This window comes from Mus pahari, chromosome 6 (genome assembly GCF_900095145.1).
Source record: "Mus pahari chromosome 6, PAHARI_EIJ_v1.1, whole genome shotgun sequence".
NCBI lineage: Eukaryota > Metazoa > Chordata > Mammalia > Rodentia > Muridae > Mus > Mus pahari.
Genome location: NC_034595.1, coordinates 86,399,294 through 86,412,598, shown reverse-complemented (window position 1 = coordinate 86,412,598; position 13,305 = coordinate 86,399,294). Strand labels below are relative to the sequence as shown.

Sequence of the window (13,305 nt, the reverse complement as noted above, 5' to 3'; positions counted from 1 at the left end):
CACACACACACACACACACACACACACAAACACACACCAGCAGCAGCAGCGGCTGCAGCTTCCTCCTTCCCCTTTTTTCTTCCACTGTGGTTGATTCCTTATTCTTACCAGCACCAGATACTGTTATAGGAGCCGGGGCCACCTCATCAAACGGGCCAATCCTATACCTGTTCTAGACCCCCTTCTCTTCTGAAGCTAACATCCCACATGCCACTGCCATCTTCAGAGTTACTTCCTGGTCCATAATGGCTGCTGCAATTCCAGCTGCCATGTTCACAGGCTAGATAGAGCAACAGAGGAACAGCAAAAGCCAAAGAGCGGGCCTTACAGTTCAGACAGGTTCCATTTGTCCACACCTTACCGGATAAAAAGAAAAAAAAAAAAATTAACTCGGGGACTGGGGATATATAGCTCAGTTGGTAGTGTTTGCTTAGATATATGAAGCCTTGAGTTCCACCCCCATCGAGTCACCCATCAGGTGTGCTAGTACACAAATGTCATCCCAGGAGTGAAACAGAGCAAGCAGGAGGATCAAAAGTTCAAGGCCATCATCAGCTGGGTTCATAGCCAGCCTGGGCTAGAGAGAGTAGGAAAGAAAAGACAAGAAAAAACCTTGGTTCTGTCAGTCAACTAAAAGAACCAAAACATGATCTTTCAGCTGATGGGTATATGAGATCTTTCCAACCTGGAGATAATATGAATGGGTAAACACACCCAGAGAATTCTTAGACAAGTCTCTTTAAAAATAAAAATAAAAATAAAAGGTGTGAGATGGGGCTGGTGAGATGGCTCAGTGGGTAAGAGCACCCGACTGCTCTTCCGAAGGTCCAGAGTTCAAATCCCAGCAACCACATGATGGCTCATAACCATATGTAACAAGATCTGACTCCCTCTTCTGGAGTGTCTGAAGACAGCTACAGTGTGCTTACATATAATAAATAAATAAATCTTTAAAAAAAAAAAAAAGGTGTGGGGTGTTTGCATGTGTATTCATGGGCGTGCACACAAATTCCTCCTTGTGTTTGGGAAGTCCCAGGGACATCAAAGTCTTCTCAATTTTTCACTTCACTCACTAAGGCAGAGCCTCCCAGTTGAACAGAGAGCTCACCTAATACAACTGATCTGGCTAGCCAGCTTGCCCCAGAGATCTTCCGTCTCAGTCCTCAGTAAGTGGTGGACTTACAGGTCAGGGCCACGCCCCCTCAGAATTCTCACGAGTGTAAATGAAGGATCGATCAGAACAGCAATGCTCACACCAGGGCAATAAATATTTTACTCGCTGACCCATCTCCCTACCCTCATTCTTTCTTTTTATTTGGAGGAGGGGAGCCGGACATTTCTCTTCCGTATATATCCAGGAGTAGAATTTCCGGGACACCGGTTAGGCGTCCATTTGGTTGATAAAAAAAAAAAAAAAATGGCAAAGCATCTCTAGAGATAGCCACAGGCTTTATATTCTCCCAGCAGACCCATCAAGGATACTTTCCGTGTATTGGCTGCTTAAGCCATGCACATTGGATGAGAAATTTGGAAATGAGATCGCACATCCGGAAACTTTCCTGCAGGAGCTGTATCAAGGCATCGACTAACAGGCACTCCTTGAGTTTTGTGGGACAGGGACCGCTTATCAACCTTAGCCCCAGTTTCAATGGATCAAGAGATCATTTTCTCTCAGCCTGTAACCCAAACCACGGAGATGAGGCTAGGAAAGGTGCCCTGGGAAATGGGAGTCCGTGCTGAGCTCATTCATAGCAAGTATTCCTTACCCACAATGCCCATCACCTTGCCAGATGCAACCGGAAGAGGAAGGATGTGGAAGATTCCGCTCCTGGTCTCTCAATCTCTTGATCTCAGTCTCATTCACAATACAGGCAAACAACTCTTCCTTTGAAGTGAAGGCAGACTCGCAGGTCTGACGTCAGCCTTTTGACCTTTGACCTTTGTGTTCCATTCGGCCTACTCTCTCTGGGATGCCTCACCTGAGCCAGAATACATGGGGCTCATGGAAGCAGTGTACGCAGGTCAGCCCCTCTGTGAGCAAATCAGAAACTCCAATGATGGAGGAACCAGGCAGAAACTTCCTGGCACAAGAACCCGCCTCTCCCGCTTCTCATGCCTGAGACTGAACGCTGTGACCCAGAAGTAGACTGTTGGAATATTCCACGCCCCATCTCAAGAGAGAGATTTGAAGATGCTACATAACCAAACCTACACCAGCGAGATACTGGGTGAAACTTTTGCTAACAGCATGGAGGAAGAAAACAGTTAAAGAGATGGAGAGAAAGGGGGAAGAGCCAGTGGTGTAGCTTGAGCCCCTGGGCTCAGCCATTCCTGAAGCCTCGGGCTTTCCTGTTACGTCATCCAGTGTGCACATCACCCAGTGTGCTTCATGTGTTGGACTATAAGGAGAGAGGTTGGGGGAGAGGATTGAGGGGAGGAGGACGGAGAGAGGAGAGAGAATGACCAGTAAGACTTGGAAAGATATGGTTCTGTCTGTCTACATGTCAATGTGCCCCTGCGGTCACTAATTGTGCAATGCCCCCTCCCATCTGTACTACCTACAGAAGCCCTCCCCAGACACTTGTACCTTTTCTCTCTACTTGCCAGCACATCACTGGTACATGTAACAGTTCACAACCACTGTCTCCTCTCTTGGTAGGCTCCTTGATCTGTCCCTTACGAGCTCAACCCCCAGCACAAATAAGTATGCAAGCTTGAGTCAGGCTTCTAACTTAGAACGGCTCAGAGCCTTGCCTAGGCTCCTAGATCTCTTGTATCCCTGAGCAGGGGTAGAGAATGCAGCAGTTCCCACACACGTTGACTTAGAACTCCATCATGTATGTGCGACATATACATGTCTGTGTATGTGTGCACACTCGCTCGCTCGTGCACATATGACTGTTGGGGTCAGAAACTGGTCTTGGGTGTCTTCCTCAACTGTTCCACATTTACTTTTTTATTACTTATTTTGGGACAGTTTCTCACTGAACCCAGTATTTAACCAACTGAGTCACCTCAGAGGGGAAACATTTCTATGCTTCCTGACGGGAGTATAGAAGTCACTCTCCATTATTCTTTGATGAAAAAAGTGAAGAACTTAACGTGTTAGGTCAAGTTTGATCAGGAGCCTCTGGAAAAGCTGCAAAAAATTCCTAAAGCAAAAGGGATACAACTCTGTGACCCTGCGGGGGACAGACACTATGGGAGCCACTCTGACCAGGATGCTACACCCTGCATCTTGTGCCCATGACTCTCGCCGAATGACAACACTGTGTCTTTAACTTTGATCCCCTTGTTTCATTTGTCCTACGAATGTTGTTGCGTAAGTGTTAAACGCTTATTTTCTATTTATTATTTGTTTATTATTCGGAAGGGCAGCCGTGTGGACGTCAGAGAACACTTGCAGTTCTCTCCTTCCGTCACGTGGGCCCGGGGTTGGGAGCAAGTACCCTCAGCACTGAGCCATATGGTCCGGATAGCAGAGCAGATTCCTTCTAGCAGGAGCTGAGAGTTCTCCATCTCTGTACGGTTCATCCAGTTTGTGAGCTGGAGGAAGGCACAACTCCCTGACAGGCAGGTCTCAGCGACAGCAATTAAAATTAAAATGCCAGCCAGCCTCGGCGCTACTACTAGCATAAACCCCGACCTAGACATAATTAATGTTCCATTATCTCCAAGGGAGACAAGCAAGATTGTGTGGAAAGGCAAACGCAAATATCATTAATATTGTACATCTGTGCTGGGTGCAATGGACGGAGGGGTGGGGCGAGCGCAGGCACACACCTGGTGACACCCACAGAACAGCCACGTCGCCATCGCCTCTACTGGGAGACGGGGGCTGCGGGGCGCGGTCGAGCACATCCGGCTGCCAGGTTCCTAGAAGGCTACCCCGGGTGAAGCTCACAGGAACCCGCCCTGAGAAGGTTCCTAGTATCCCCGCTAGCTGTTCCTGTCACTGTCACGTGAGGCCAACAAAAAGAGAGAGCAAAGGTTTCTGGGGGACGGCGGATACCAAGGGGTCACCAAAGGTCCCGTTCTGGAGGTCGCGTAAAACCTCTGCCCTAAGGGTTCTGGCCCAAGCCCCTTAGAGCCAGTGCCAGCCAGCCAAGAGGAGCAGGCGAACGCGCGCGCGCAGAACCCGCCCCGCCTCCCAGAATCCCGCCCACCACCCGGCGACTCCCGCCCACCCAGCTGTCAGCCCCGCCCTCCTGTCTGTGCGCCGGCGCAGCGCGCCCGCGGGGCGCGAGGAACCCAGGGGAGGGCGCGAGGCGCGCGGGCCCGGGAGCGCGCGCGACGCCGGCAACCTCGCTCGGCCCCAGGTCACCGCCCGTGTCGCCGGCTGAGGCGGCCGCTGCGGCCGGCGTCGAGGGCGTGGTGGCTCCGGGTGGTGAGGGTCTGTCCGCCCCAGGCCGCGCTCGTGGGCACCCCCCCTCGGGCCTCTCCCCACGAGCGCACAGGTGAGTCTCCCCTTCGCAGGGTGGGGCCGGATCGCGGCGGCTCGGAACAGGTTTGCACCCGCTCTGGGTGATGGATCACCAGGACCCCTGAAAGTTAAAGCAGCCTCAGCTACAGCAGCAGCTGCACAGCTCCTCCAGGACCCCCTAGACGTTGCTGAGGACCCACCGCCTGATCCCCAGGATCTCCCCCAGCAGCTTCGTGGTGACGTCCTCCAAAACACCCCTCGCCCCCAGGTCCTTTCTCCTCCACCGGCAGTTTCTCCACCCGCAGTTTGACTTTTTAAAAGATGTCAGGCCCAACCTGCCCCCGAGGGCAAGGGAAGGTGTGGCTAGTAAAACGGAGTTGGCAGCAGGTGGAAGCCCCACTCCCCTCCTTTCTCCCCTCCCCCAGGATGCAGGAATCCTCGCGCTTCTCTGCTTCCCTGGCATCTGCAAACTTGTCCACTTCCTCTTGAACCATCGCGCCTTCAATAGCTGTCTGTTTCCAGGTTGCCGGGTTCCAGCTTCCGTGCGAAATCTTATCATCTCCTCTGGGGATTAAGATTCTAGAGGCTCACGTCCATGTTTCAGATTCAAACTAGGATTATGTTAAAGTGATGTTTTATTGTAGGGTTTAAAACTAAAAAAACCATTCACATCCCGATATTGAAGGCTATCTAGTACAATACATTTACTTGAACTTTTCGTAGAAGTCTCTCATCTACTAGTTGGCCAGAGAAGTAATTGACCATCTGTAGCTGTGATTAACGATTACTTTAAAATGTTATTTTAAGAACTGGGTGTGGCACGCGTTTATAATATTAGCAAATGGGAGGCTAGTCTGGACTACATAATAAGGTCCTGTGCAGCAAAACAAAATAAAACCTGTCTTAACACAATGCCATTACCTCTAGTCCAATATATCAACATTTAGTCCTGTGAGATGGCTCAGCTGGTACAGACACTTGCTGCCAAGCCTGACAGTTGGAGTTCGGTGATCCCAGGGATCTAAGAGGCAGGAGGAGAGAACCAACTTCTGCAGGTTGTCCTCTGACCAATACCTGAGTGTTGCCGAGGCCACAGTCAAACACACGTATAAACATTCAATAAATATATGTTAACAAAATAGCCTGGAGGGATGTCTGCTGTTAAGAGCACCTACTGCTCTTGCACAGAACTGGGGTCTGAGTCCTAGCACTCATATGTAACTTCAGTTCCAAGCGATCCCGCCCCTCGTCTGACCTCTGAGGGCTTACGCACACGCCTGATGCATGTATACACATGTCAGCGCACACATACTCGTAAGTAAGTAAAAAGCCAGAATTTGAGGACTATATTAAGTCTCAGAGTCTGTGTGTTTATGCAACATGCACAGTTGTTCATTTTGATGGGGATTTCACATTAGCGTTCAGTTATACATGGATGTGGGAGGATTATGAAAACGATGAAGTCAGTATCCTGTTACCCTTCATTCCAGCTTTGTCATTTGCTTCATTGGCAACCAGTTTCCAAGAGAGAAGCTTTTAGTGCTTTGTGGGAACACAGATCTAATTTTTTTTTTTTGAACTATTCAATCATGCTATATTTTAAGGCTTTAAAACCTTGGAGTGTTCACTAACCCACGAGAAGCAACGCTGCATGATGTTACAGGAAGTGTGGGTCCAAAAGGGCAGACAGGCATGAAGATAGTATGTATGACTTAGAGCTCCAGACCTGCTGCCCAGCTCCAAAAACCTACACAAAGCTCAACCTGGCCTGGAGTGATGTAGCTCAGTGGTAAAGCCCTTGACCAGCATGCTGGAGATGCCAGGTTCAATCCTCAATATGAAAACAGAGAAACAAACCCCTCTAGCCATTGAGCTGTGGTTGCAGCGCCCTGGAAAGAACCGGCTCTGCTCGGTTGTCTGAGTTACATGCAACAAACCAAACGGAGTCAGCTACGTTCCACAGCCCTGACAGGCAGTGCTTCCATTTTGTCTTTCTCATACTAACACACAGAGCAGGAATGTCACCAGTGATAGGGACAATTATAGATTATTTTAGATTTATTTTTTTAAATTTTTAAGTTTTTAAAGGTTTGTGTGTGTGAGTGTCTTGTCTGCGTGTTCCATGAGCCACAGACATGCCTGGTGTCCTCAGAAGTCTGAAGCAGGCATTGGCTATCCTGAGGTTATGAGCTCCTATGTGGGTGCCAGGGACTGAACCCAGGTCTTCTGCAAGAGCAAAAGCCATCTCTCCAGCACCAGAAAGATAACTTTTAAAAATCATTTATTTCAGTTGTGTCTGTGTGTGAGTTTATGCACATCAGCACATATCTGTGGGGTCAAGAAGAGGACATTGGATCCTATGGCACTGTAATTACAGGTGGTTATGAACCACCAGAGGTGGGAGCTAGGAACCGAACTCTCGTCCTCTGCAAGGTCAGTACTTGCTCTTAACTGCTAAGCCATCCATCTCTCTATCTCCCAAAATCTAGTCTCTATAACCGATTTTACATTAATGTTCCACCAACTTTATTATGTTGATTCTTGTCACTACTACTACTAAAAAGAAAAAGAAGCCAGGCAGGGGTGGCGCACGCCTTTAATCCCAGCACTTGGGAGGCAGAGGCAGGCGGATCTCTGAGTTTGAGGCCAGCCTGAGAATGCTTGGTGAGAGATGAGTGAGAGATGGGAGGGGAACCACCATAGACCAGAGCCCCAGTGTTGGCAAGAGTTCCATTTCAAGCAAATCTGGCTAGGAGATTAGAATGTTCCAGGAGTTGGGAAACATAATATTTTGTTGACAAATTCTAGAGGAGAAAGAATTCACCTTTTCCTTCTCAGCAGAAATTGCTTGGCATTCAGCCCTGATGGCTTAGCTCTGTCCCCCGGCTGGTGCAGCAGAGCAGATGGTCATGGTCCTTGGAGGCTTCCCACTCACGCAATGTTTGCATGAGGAAACCATTAGCCAGAAGCCAGCCAGGGCCTGGGCAGCACTGGAGATGATGCTAGGTGGGGACCAGCACAGGTGGGGCTTGCAACAGTTGCAGGAATCAGAAAGCACTGGAGTTGAAGCTAGGCCCCAATTAGCACAGGTGGGGCTTGCAACAGTTGCAGGAATCAGGAATAGAGCCTTTGTGCTGGGGACAGAACCCAGGGCCTCCTGATGCCAGGCAAGGCCTGGAGCTCTGAGCCGCGGCTTCAGCCCTCTAGTGTTTGCTTATTGCCCTCATGAAACCAAGGCTAGCTTATCTCTGTCCATACTTCTCTTTTCAATTTGAAATGCATTTAGAATGTCAGGAGATTCTGAAGTGATTGACAGTGTGGGCTTTTAAGAAGAAGAACAACAAAAACTCTCACTATTTTCATCAAGATAGCCGATATCTACCTAGTAATGACTGATTATGTATGACATAAAATTCTGTGAGGCTCATACAAAGGCCTGGTGGCCTTTCCCGGGCTGTTTTAAATCTGTCTTTACACCAGAAGCAGAGAACTAGCTCAGTGGCTATCTGGAAGCTCAGTTTCCTGATAGATCTCTCTGCTTTCCTTGAGGGCATACAAAATGCTAGGGTTTTTCTCCCTTTATATTGTGATTTACTCAGGTTTTTTCCCCTTTCTCATTATAGTCTAAACATCAGTTCTAACAGTAGTTCTGGTACTATTGGGCTCCTTTCAACCACCAAGGAAACTCACATCAGGCTTGGGTTAAATAGTTGCTTAGCATGGCTGTGTGCGAAGTGTTACTCTGAGTACTAGCATTTATATCTCCTAACATCTTTATTGGGTAAAAGATTATTGTTATCTCCATTTTGCACTTGAGGAACCAAGTACAAACCAAGGCAAGTTTGGTGAGATGGTTCAAAGGGTAGAGGCATTTCCTGCCAAGCCTAACACAGTCTGTGTTCCACTTGGTAGGAGAAGCAACTCCTGAAAGCTGTTCTCTGACTCTCACGCACAGCATGCCACACGCTGGCACACACACACCACCAGAAACAGATAGGTGGAGTAATGTGTCTGAACAGAGTCCTGCGGATGGATCCTGACCCCTTCTGGGGATACCTGAGGACTGATCAGATGCATTCACAGTCCTGTGGGTCTGCACAGTCTGTTCTTTTTAAGAATATAAAGCTGTAAGTCTTGGAGCAAGATTACTTAATGATCATCTAATTTGATCTGGGCTTGGTGGGATAGGCCTGTAATCCCAGCTAATGGGGAAGCTGAGTCAAGAGGATCAAAAGTTCAAGTCAGAGGGGGCGGCTGGAGAGATGGCTCAGTGGTTAACACTGACTGCTCATCCAGAAGTTCGGAGTTTAGTTCCCAGTAACCACGTGGTGGCTCACAGCCATCTGTAATGAGAGTCGATGCCCTCTTCTGGCGTGTCTGAAGACAGCTACAGTGTACACATATTCATAAAAATAAATAACTTTCAAAAAAAGTTTGAAGGCCTGTCTAGGCCAAAGGGGTTATCCAGAGCCAGGTTAACAAGACCCTGTCTCTCTGTCTCAAAATATGGGTACAGAGGGCTGAGAGGGAGCGCAGTGGTAGAGCACTTGCCCAGTATATAAGAGGCTCTGAGTCCGTCTTAGTGCCACAATAGATGAGTAATTTTGGAGAAAAAAAAACCATTATTGTGGCCATTATTAGAATAATTAATAAAATTTGAATATAGACTAAAATAGACAATACTGTTTTACCCTTGTTAAATTGATGGGTTTTGATGTGTAAAAGAGGGGTCTTGCTTTCATGCTGGCTTGGGAGTATTTGTATGATAGTGTACTTTGTAATCACTGGTAAATAGTTTTAAAAGGCTTTTGGGCAACTCAAGATAAAGACAGTCTCTCTCTGTAACCCGAGCAGGCCTGGAACTCACAGTTTAACCCAGGCTGACCTCAAACTCGTGGCAGTCCTCCTGTCTCAGCCTCTCTCTGTAACCCGAGCAGGCCTGGAACTCACAGTTTAACCCAGGCTGACCTCAAACTCGTGGCAGTCCTCCTGTCTCAGCCTCTCGGGTACTGAGATTACAGGCATGAGCCACCATGCCCAAGGCCAGTTTTATCCTTTCTTTTCGAAGTTGTATCAAAGGAAAATTAACCCACACTGAAGGTAGAAAAGCAGGAAGTGAAGATACAACATTCTAAACCAAGCAAAGGATTGTTCCCTATGCTCTGTTTTTATGTCATTCTCTGTCATATGGGAGGAAGGACCTTGAAAAAAAGAAATAGCTGTAAAAAGTAGACTGGGGCTGAGGCTGTAGCCCAGTAGTAGAGTATGGTCTAGCATGAGCAAGGCCAAGGGTTCAATCCTTTGTGCTGCACATGTGTAGGCTGAAAATGGGCTGGCTTTCCTCCCTGACCTCTGACCCAAGGAGCCCTGCCTGCCTGGTACTGGTCAAGAATCCCCGGAGATCCAACAGCCTCTGCCTCCTGAGTGCTGGGATTAAAGGCATGGACCACCAGACCCAACTTTCTCATATCCTTTAAGAAGGGAAATAAATAATAAAAATGGGGAAATAAAAAACAGAAACAGAGAATGCCTCTAATAGACAAGTTGCAAAGAACCCACTGTGGTCAAGGATAAACTAGATTGGTTACATCATTTCCCAAGCCACACAGCTTTTGGACATTTCTGTTCCTCACCTTGTGCACACATGCTTGGTGCTGGGCTGTGTCCCATTCTTTTCCTGAGGACGTCCTCCACAATCTCTTTGGGAGCCCATCTCTAATTCCTTCCAGTTTTCTTCTGTCGGTGCTGACAAGCCAGTGACATGAAGCTCGGTGCTGTCTGCTTTTGTCCGGCTGCCCTTTCCAAGCAGCTGTGAGTCAGAAACTGTGAGAGGACCTGGGGATTTGAAGGCCTGGGAATTTGAGGGCCTGGGGAGTCTGGTAGCTAAGGGCGATTTTTAAACAGTCAAGTAAGCTTGGAGCAGAGAAGGGAGCACAGTGTTGGGAGAGTCCAACCTCTCCCTCATAACAGCCACAGTGAGACGTGGTCCTGGGGGCCTCTCTTCAGACCCAAAGGCTCGGGCACAGCAATATAATTAATATGATCAGCTAAAAATTGTCAGACCTTGGGCTATCCGGGTAAACATATGTTTAGCACAAAGCTAAATATCTAAGTGTAGATCTAGGGGAAAGGTTCTGATCCCCAAATATGGTCATCTGTGGATCCGTGGCTATCAGTCGTAGAGGGCAGAGCCACCAAGAGGCGGTTCATACTTTCTTGGAGAAATGGTATATCTCCATACTTCCCATGCTGGGCAGTGCAGATCCAGTTCTCGTTTCCCCATGACTTTGGTGTTTCATGGCTTAGGAGCGATGGTGTGAGATGCAATGTGGTACTGCTACCTGGGGAGACAGAATCGGGACACCAAGCTGAGAACTAAGAAGCCAACGGCTCCAGAGCGGACTGCGCTGAAACCCCAGAGAGGCATGGAGAGGCCGGGAGTGAAGGAAGGGGCTCTGGGGCCTAGGGACCTTCATGTCAGTAGTGAGGGGAGTTGAAGCCAAGAGAAACTGGCAGCCAGCTCATGAGACTAAGCCATGGGGTGAGTGCAGTGGAGGGGACAAGCTTCTCTCTCCAGGAAGTGGGCAGGAGGATGGAGGCAAGGCAGAGCAGACGTGGGGACCCCAACATGAACAGGCTTGTGTGCCATGGAAGAGGAGTGTTGGAGAATTTGATAGTGTAGCAGACAGTAGGATGAAGCCTGTTGCGGAATGTGACTGGCTGACCTACAGGAGAACTGTTTGCACTGCTGTCCCCAGTGCCTGGCAGTAGGTGCCCAGATAGTGACAGAAACAGGTATAGATACTTGCTTTAGAATAATGGGAGGCTCTGCTATTTCTATCTCATAGTCAGTAACCAGAAGGGAATGTAGTGTATGTGCACAATGTATCCACAATGTACCTACAGCCTTGTGTCCTCACAAATGAAGGGGGAGCTCAGAAGCACAGACATAATAACCATGGCCACTCAGTGTCCCTGCCACCCCTGGGCTTTCTTCAGTCCCATGCCACCACCATCTTGAAATACATTATGTCCAAAGGGCACCAGACACAGGCAGATTCTGTCCCCGGATTTTACAGAGGGACAGTATCAGCTCTAGGCCTCTGACTAAGTGCATCCCCTGGATTGCCTCCCAGCTTCAGTTGTGACTGGATGTGCTTGCATTGCGTATTTTGTCTGTTTGTTTTTGTATTTGGTTTGGTTTGGTTTTTCAACGCACTCTGTGAACCAGGTTGGCCTCGAACTCAGAAATCTGCCTGCCTCTGCCTCCCAAGTGCTGGGATTAAAGGGTGTGTGCCAGCACTGCCCAGCTTGCATTGCTTGTTCATGAACACCTTTTAAAGGGGGCCTAAGCGACTTAATAACTTAAGAGTCTGCTCAGAAAAACCAGGCTGGATAAGAAAGGCAGAGCCTCACAGACACATCTCAGGGTGCAGATGGTGAGCAGATCGTGTGGGTGTGATTCTGCTGGGCCACTTCCAGTGTTTGCCACCTAAAACCCAAAACAAATATGTGAAGGCCTCGCTGGCTCCCACCTTCCCTGTCTCTGCTTGTAAACTCGAGGACATGTTGACGTGATCGCTCCCATTACCCTTTCCATCCTGCACTTGCTTTTTTTTTTTTTTTTTCCTGCCTTGTATTTCATTGTCCCATAAAATCTGCTAAGCAAATCAGATTTGTAGACAGGAAACTCACTCATGAGAGCTGGAGCTAACTTAAATACTGATTGATCTTTCCTGGATTACATCGTTTTGCTTGATGAATTGCTGTCTTGAGAAATAGATTGAGTGCCATATTACAAAGCCTTCAAGTTCTCACCTCTCGATTTTTTTTTTTTTTTAAGCACTATCTGGCAGGCATCCTAGAACTTTTACCCACAGAGAAGATGCTCCGAGACAGCCTGAAATCTTGGAATGACAGCCAGTCAGACCTCTGTAGCAGCGACCAGGAGGAGGAAGAGGAGATGGTCTTCGGTGAAAATGAGGACGAACTGGAAGAGATGATGGACCTAAGCGACCTGCCCACCTCGCTTTTCGCTTGCAGTGTCCATGAAGCGGTGTTTGAGGTCCAAGAGCAGAAGGTAGGCACGTACCCTGTCCCTGTGCTCACACCGTGGGAAGCAAAGATGGCTTTGGCCCCTGAGCTGTGACATTACATACATGGTGTGTGCCACGCTGGCCCCTCACTGTGCCTTAGGAGAGTCGCAGTGTGCCACCGGCAGGCATAGTTCAGAGCCAGTCCTCCCAGCCAGTCCTCGCAATGAACTAGTGAACTCTGAATCAGGGCGCAGAGAATGCCCCTTTGTATTGTTGCTTTTTTTGAGACAGGGTTTCTCTGTGTAGCCCTGGCTGTCCTGGAACTCACTCTGTAGACCAGGCTGGCCTTCAACTCAGAAATTCGCCTGCCTCTGCCTCCCAAGTGCTGGGATTAAAGACGTGTGCCACTACTACCTGGCTTAAGAATGCACTTTTTATTCATTCATTTATTCATGGAGTTTTGAAGACTAGAATTGAAGAAAAGCTATTTAAATATTTTACTTGAAGATATTCAATATACAGAATGTGTTTCGTTAGCACGTTTTATTTGTGTACAGGATGTGTTTCTGCTCTTGGGTACCTTTCTTCCCTCCACTAATTCTGCCTTTGCCTAACATGCTACTGTTTGACAGAAGAACTTTGTAGCCCAGAAGGAACTGGCTGTGTGGCCCAGGCTGGCCTGGGATTGGCTGTGTGGTGCAGACTGGCCTTCAGCTCTAACTCCTGAATGCTAGGATATGTCATAGGATGTCACCACGCCCAGCCTCCAAGTGCTGCTGCTGCTGCTGCTTCCTCTTCCTCTTCTTCCTCTTCTTCTTCCTCCTCCTCCTCCTCCTCCTCTTCCTC

The 13,305-nt window shown here is 48.4% G+C and overlaps 1 protein-coding gene across 2 annotated transcripts in view; it reads left to right on the top strand.

Annotated features, from left to right (window-relative positions):
* Positions 1 to 4,231: 4,231 nt before the first annotated feature.
* Positions 4,232 to 13,305, top strand: part of Rcan3 (RCAN family member 3) — a 19,353-nt gene continuing 10,279 nt past the window's right edge. The window contains exons 1-2 of one of the 2 annotated variants that reach the window (XM_021200415.2): positions 4,232 to 4,457; positions 12,267 to 12,503. In XM_021200415.2, the coding sequence (XP_021056074.1) occupies positions 12,309 to 12,503 (195 nt within the window). In that variant the 5' untranslated portion in view covers positions 4,232 to 4,457; positions 12,267 to 12,308. Of the gene's footprint in view, positions 4,458 to 6,774; positions 6,857 to 12,266; positions 12,504 to 13,305 lie in introns of those variants that run through there. The other variant, XM_029540368.1, reaches the window with a different exon arrangement.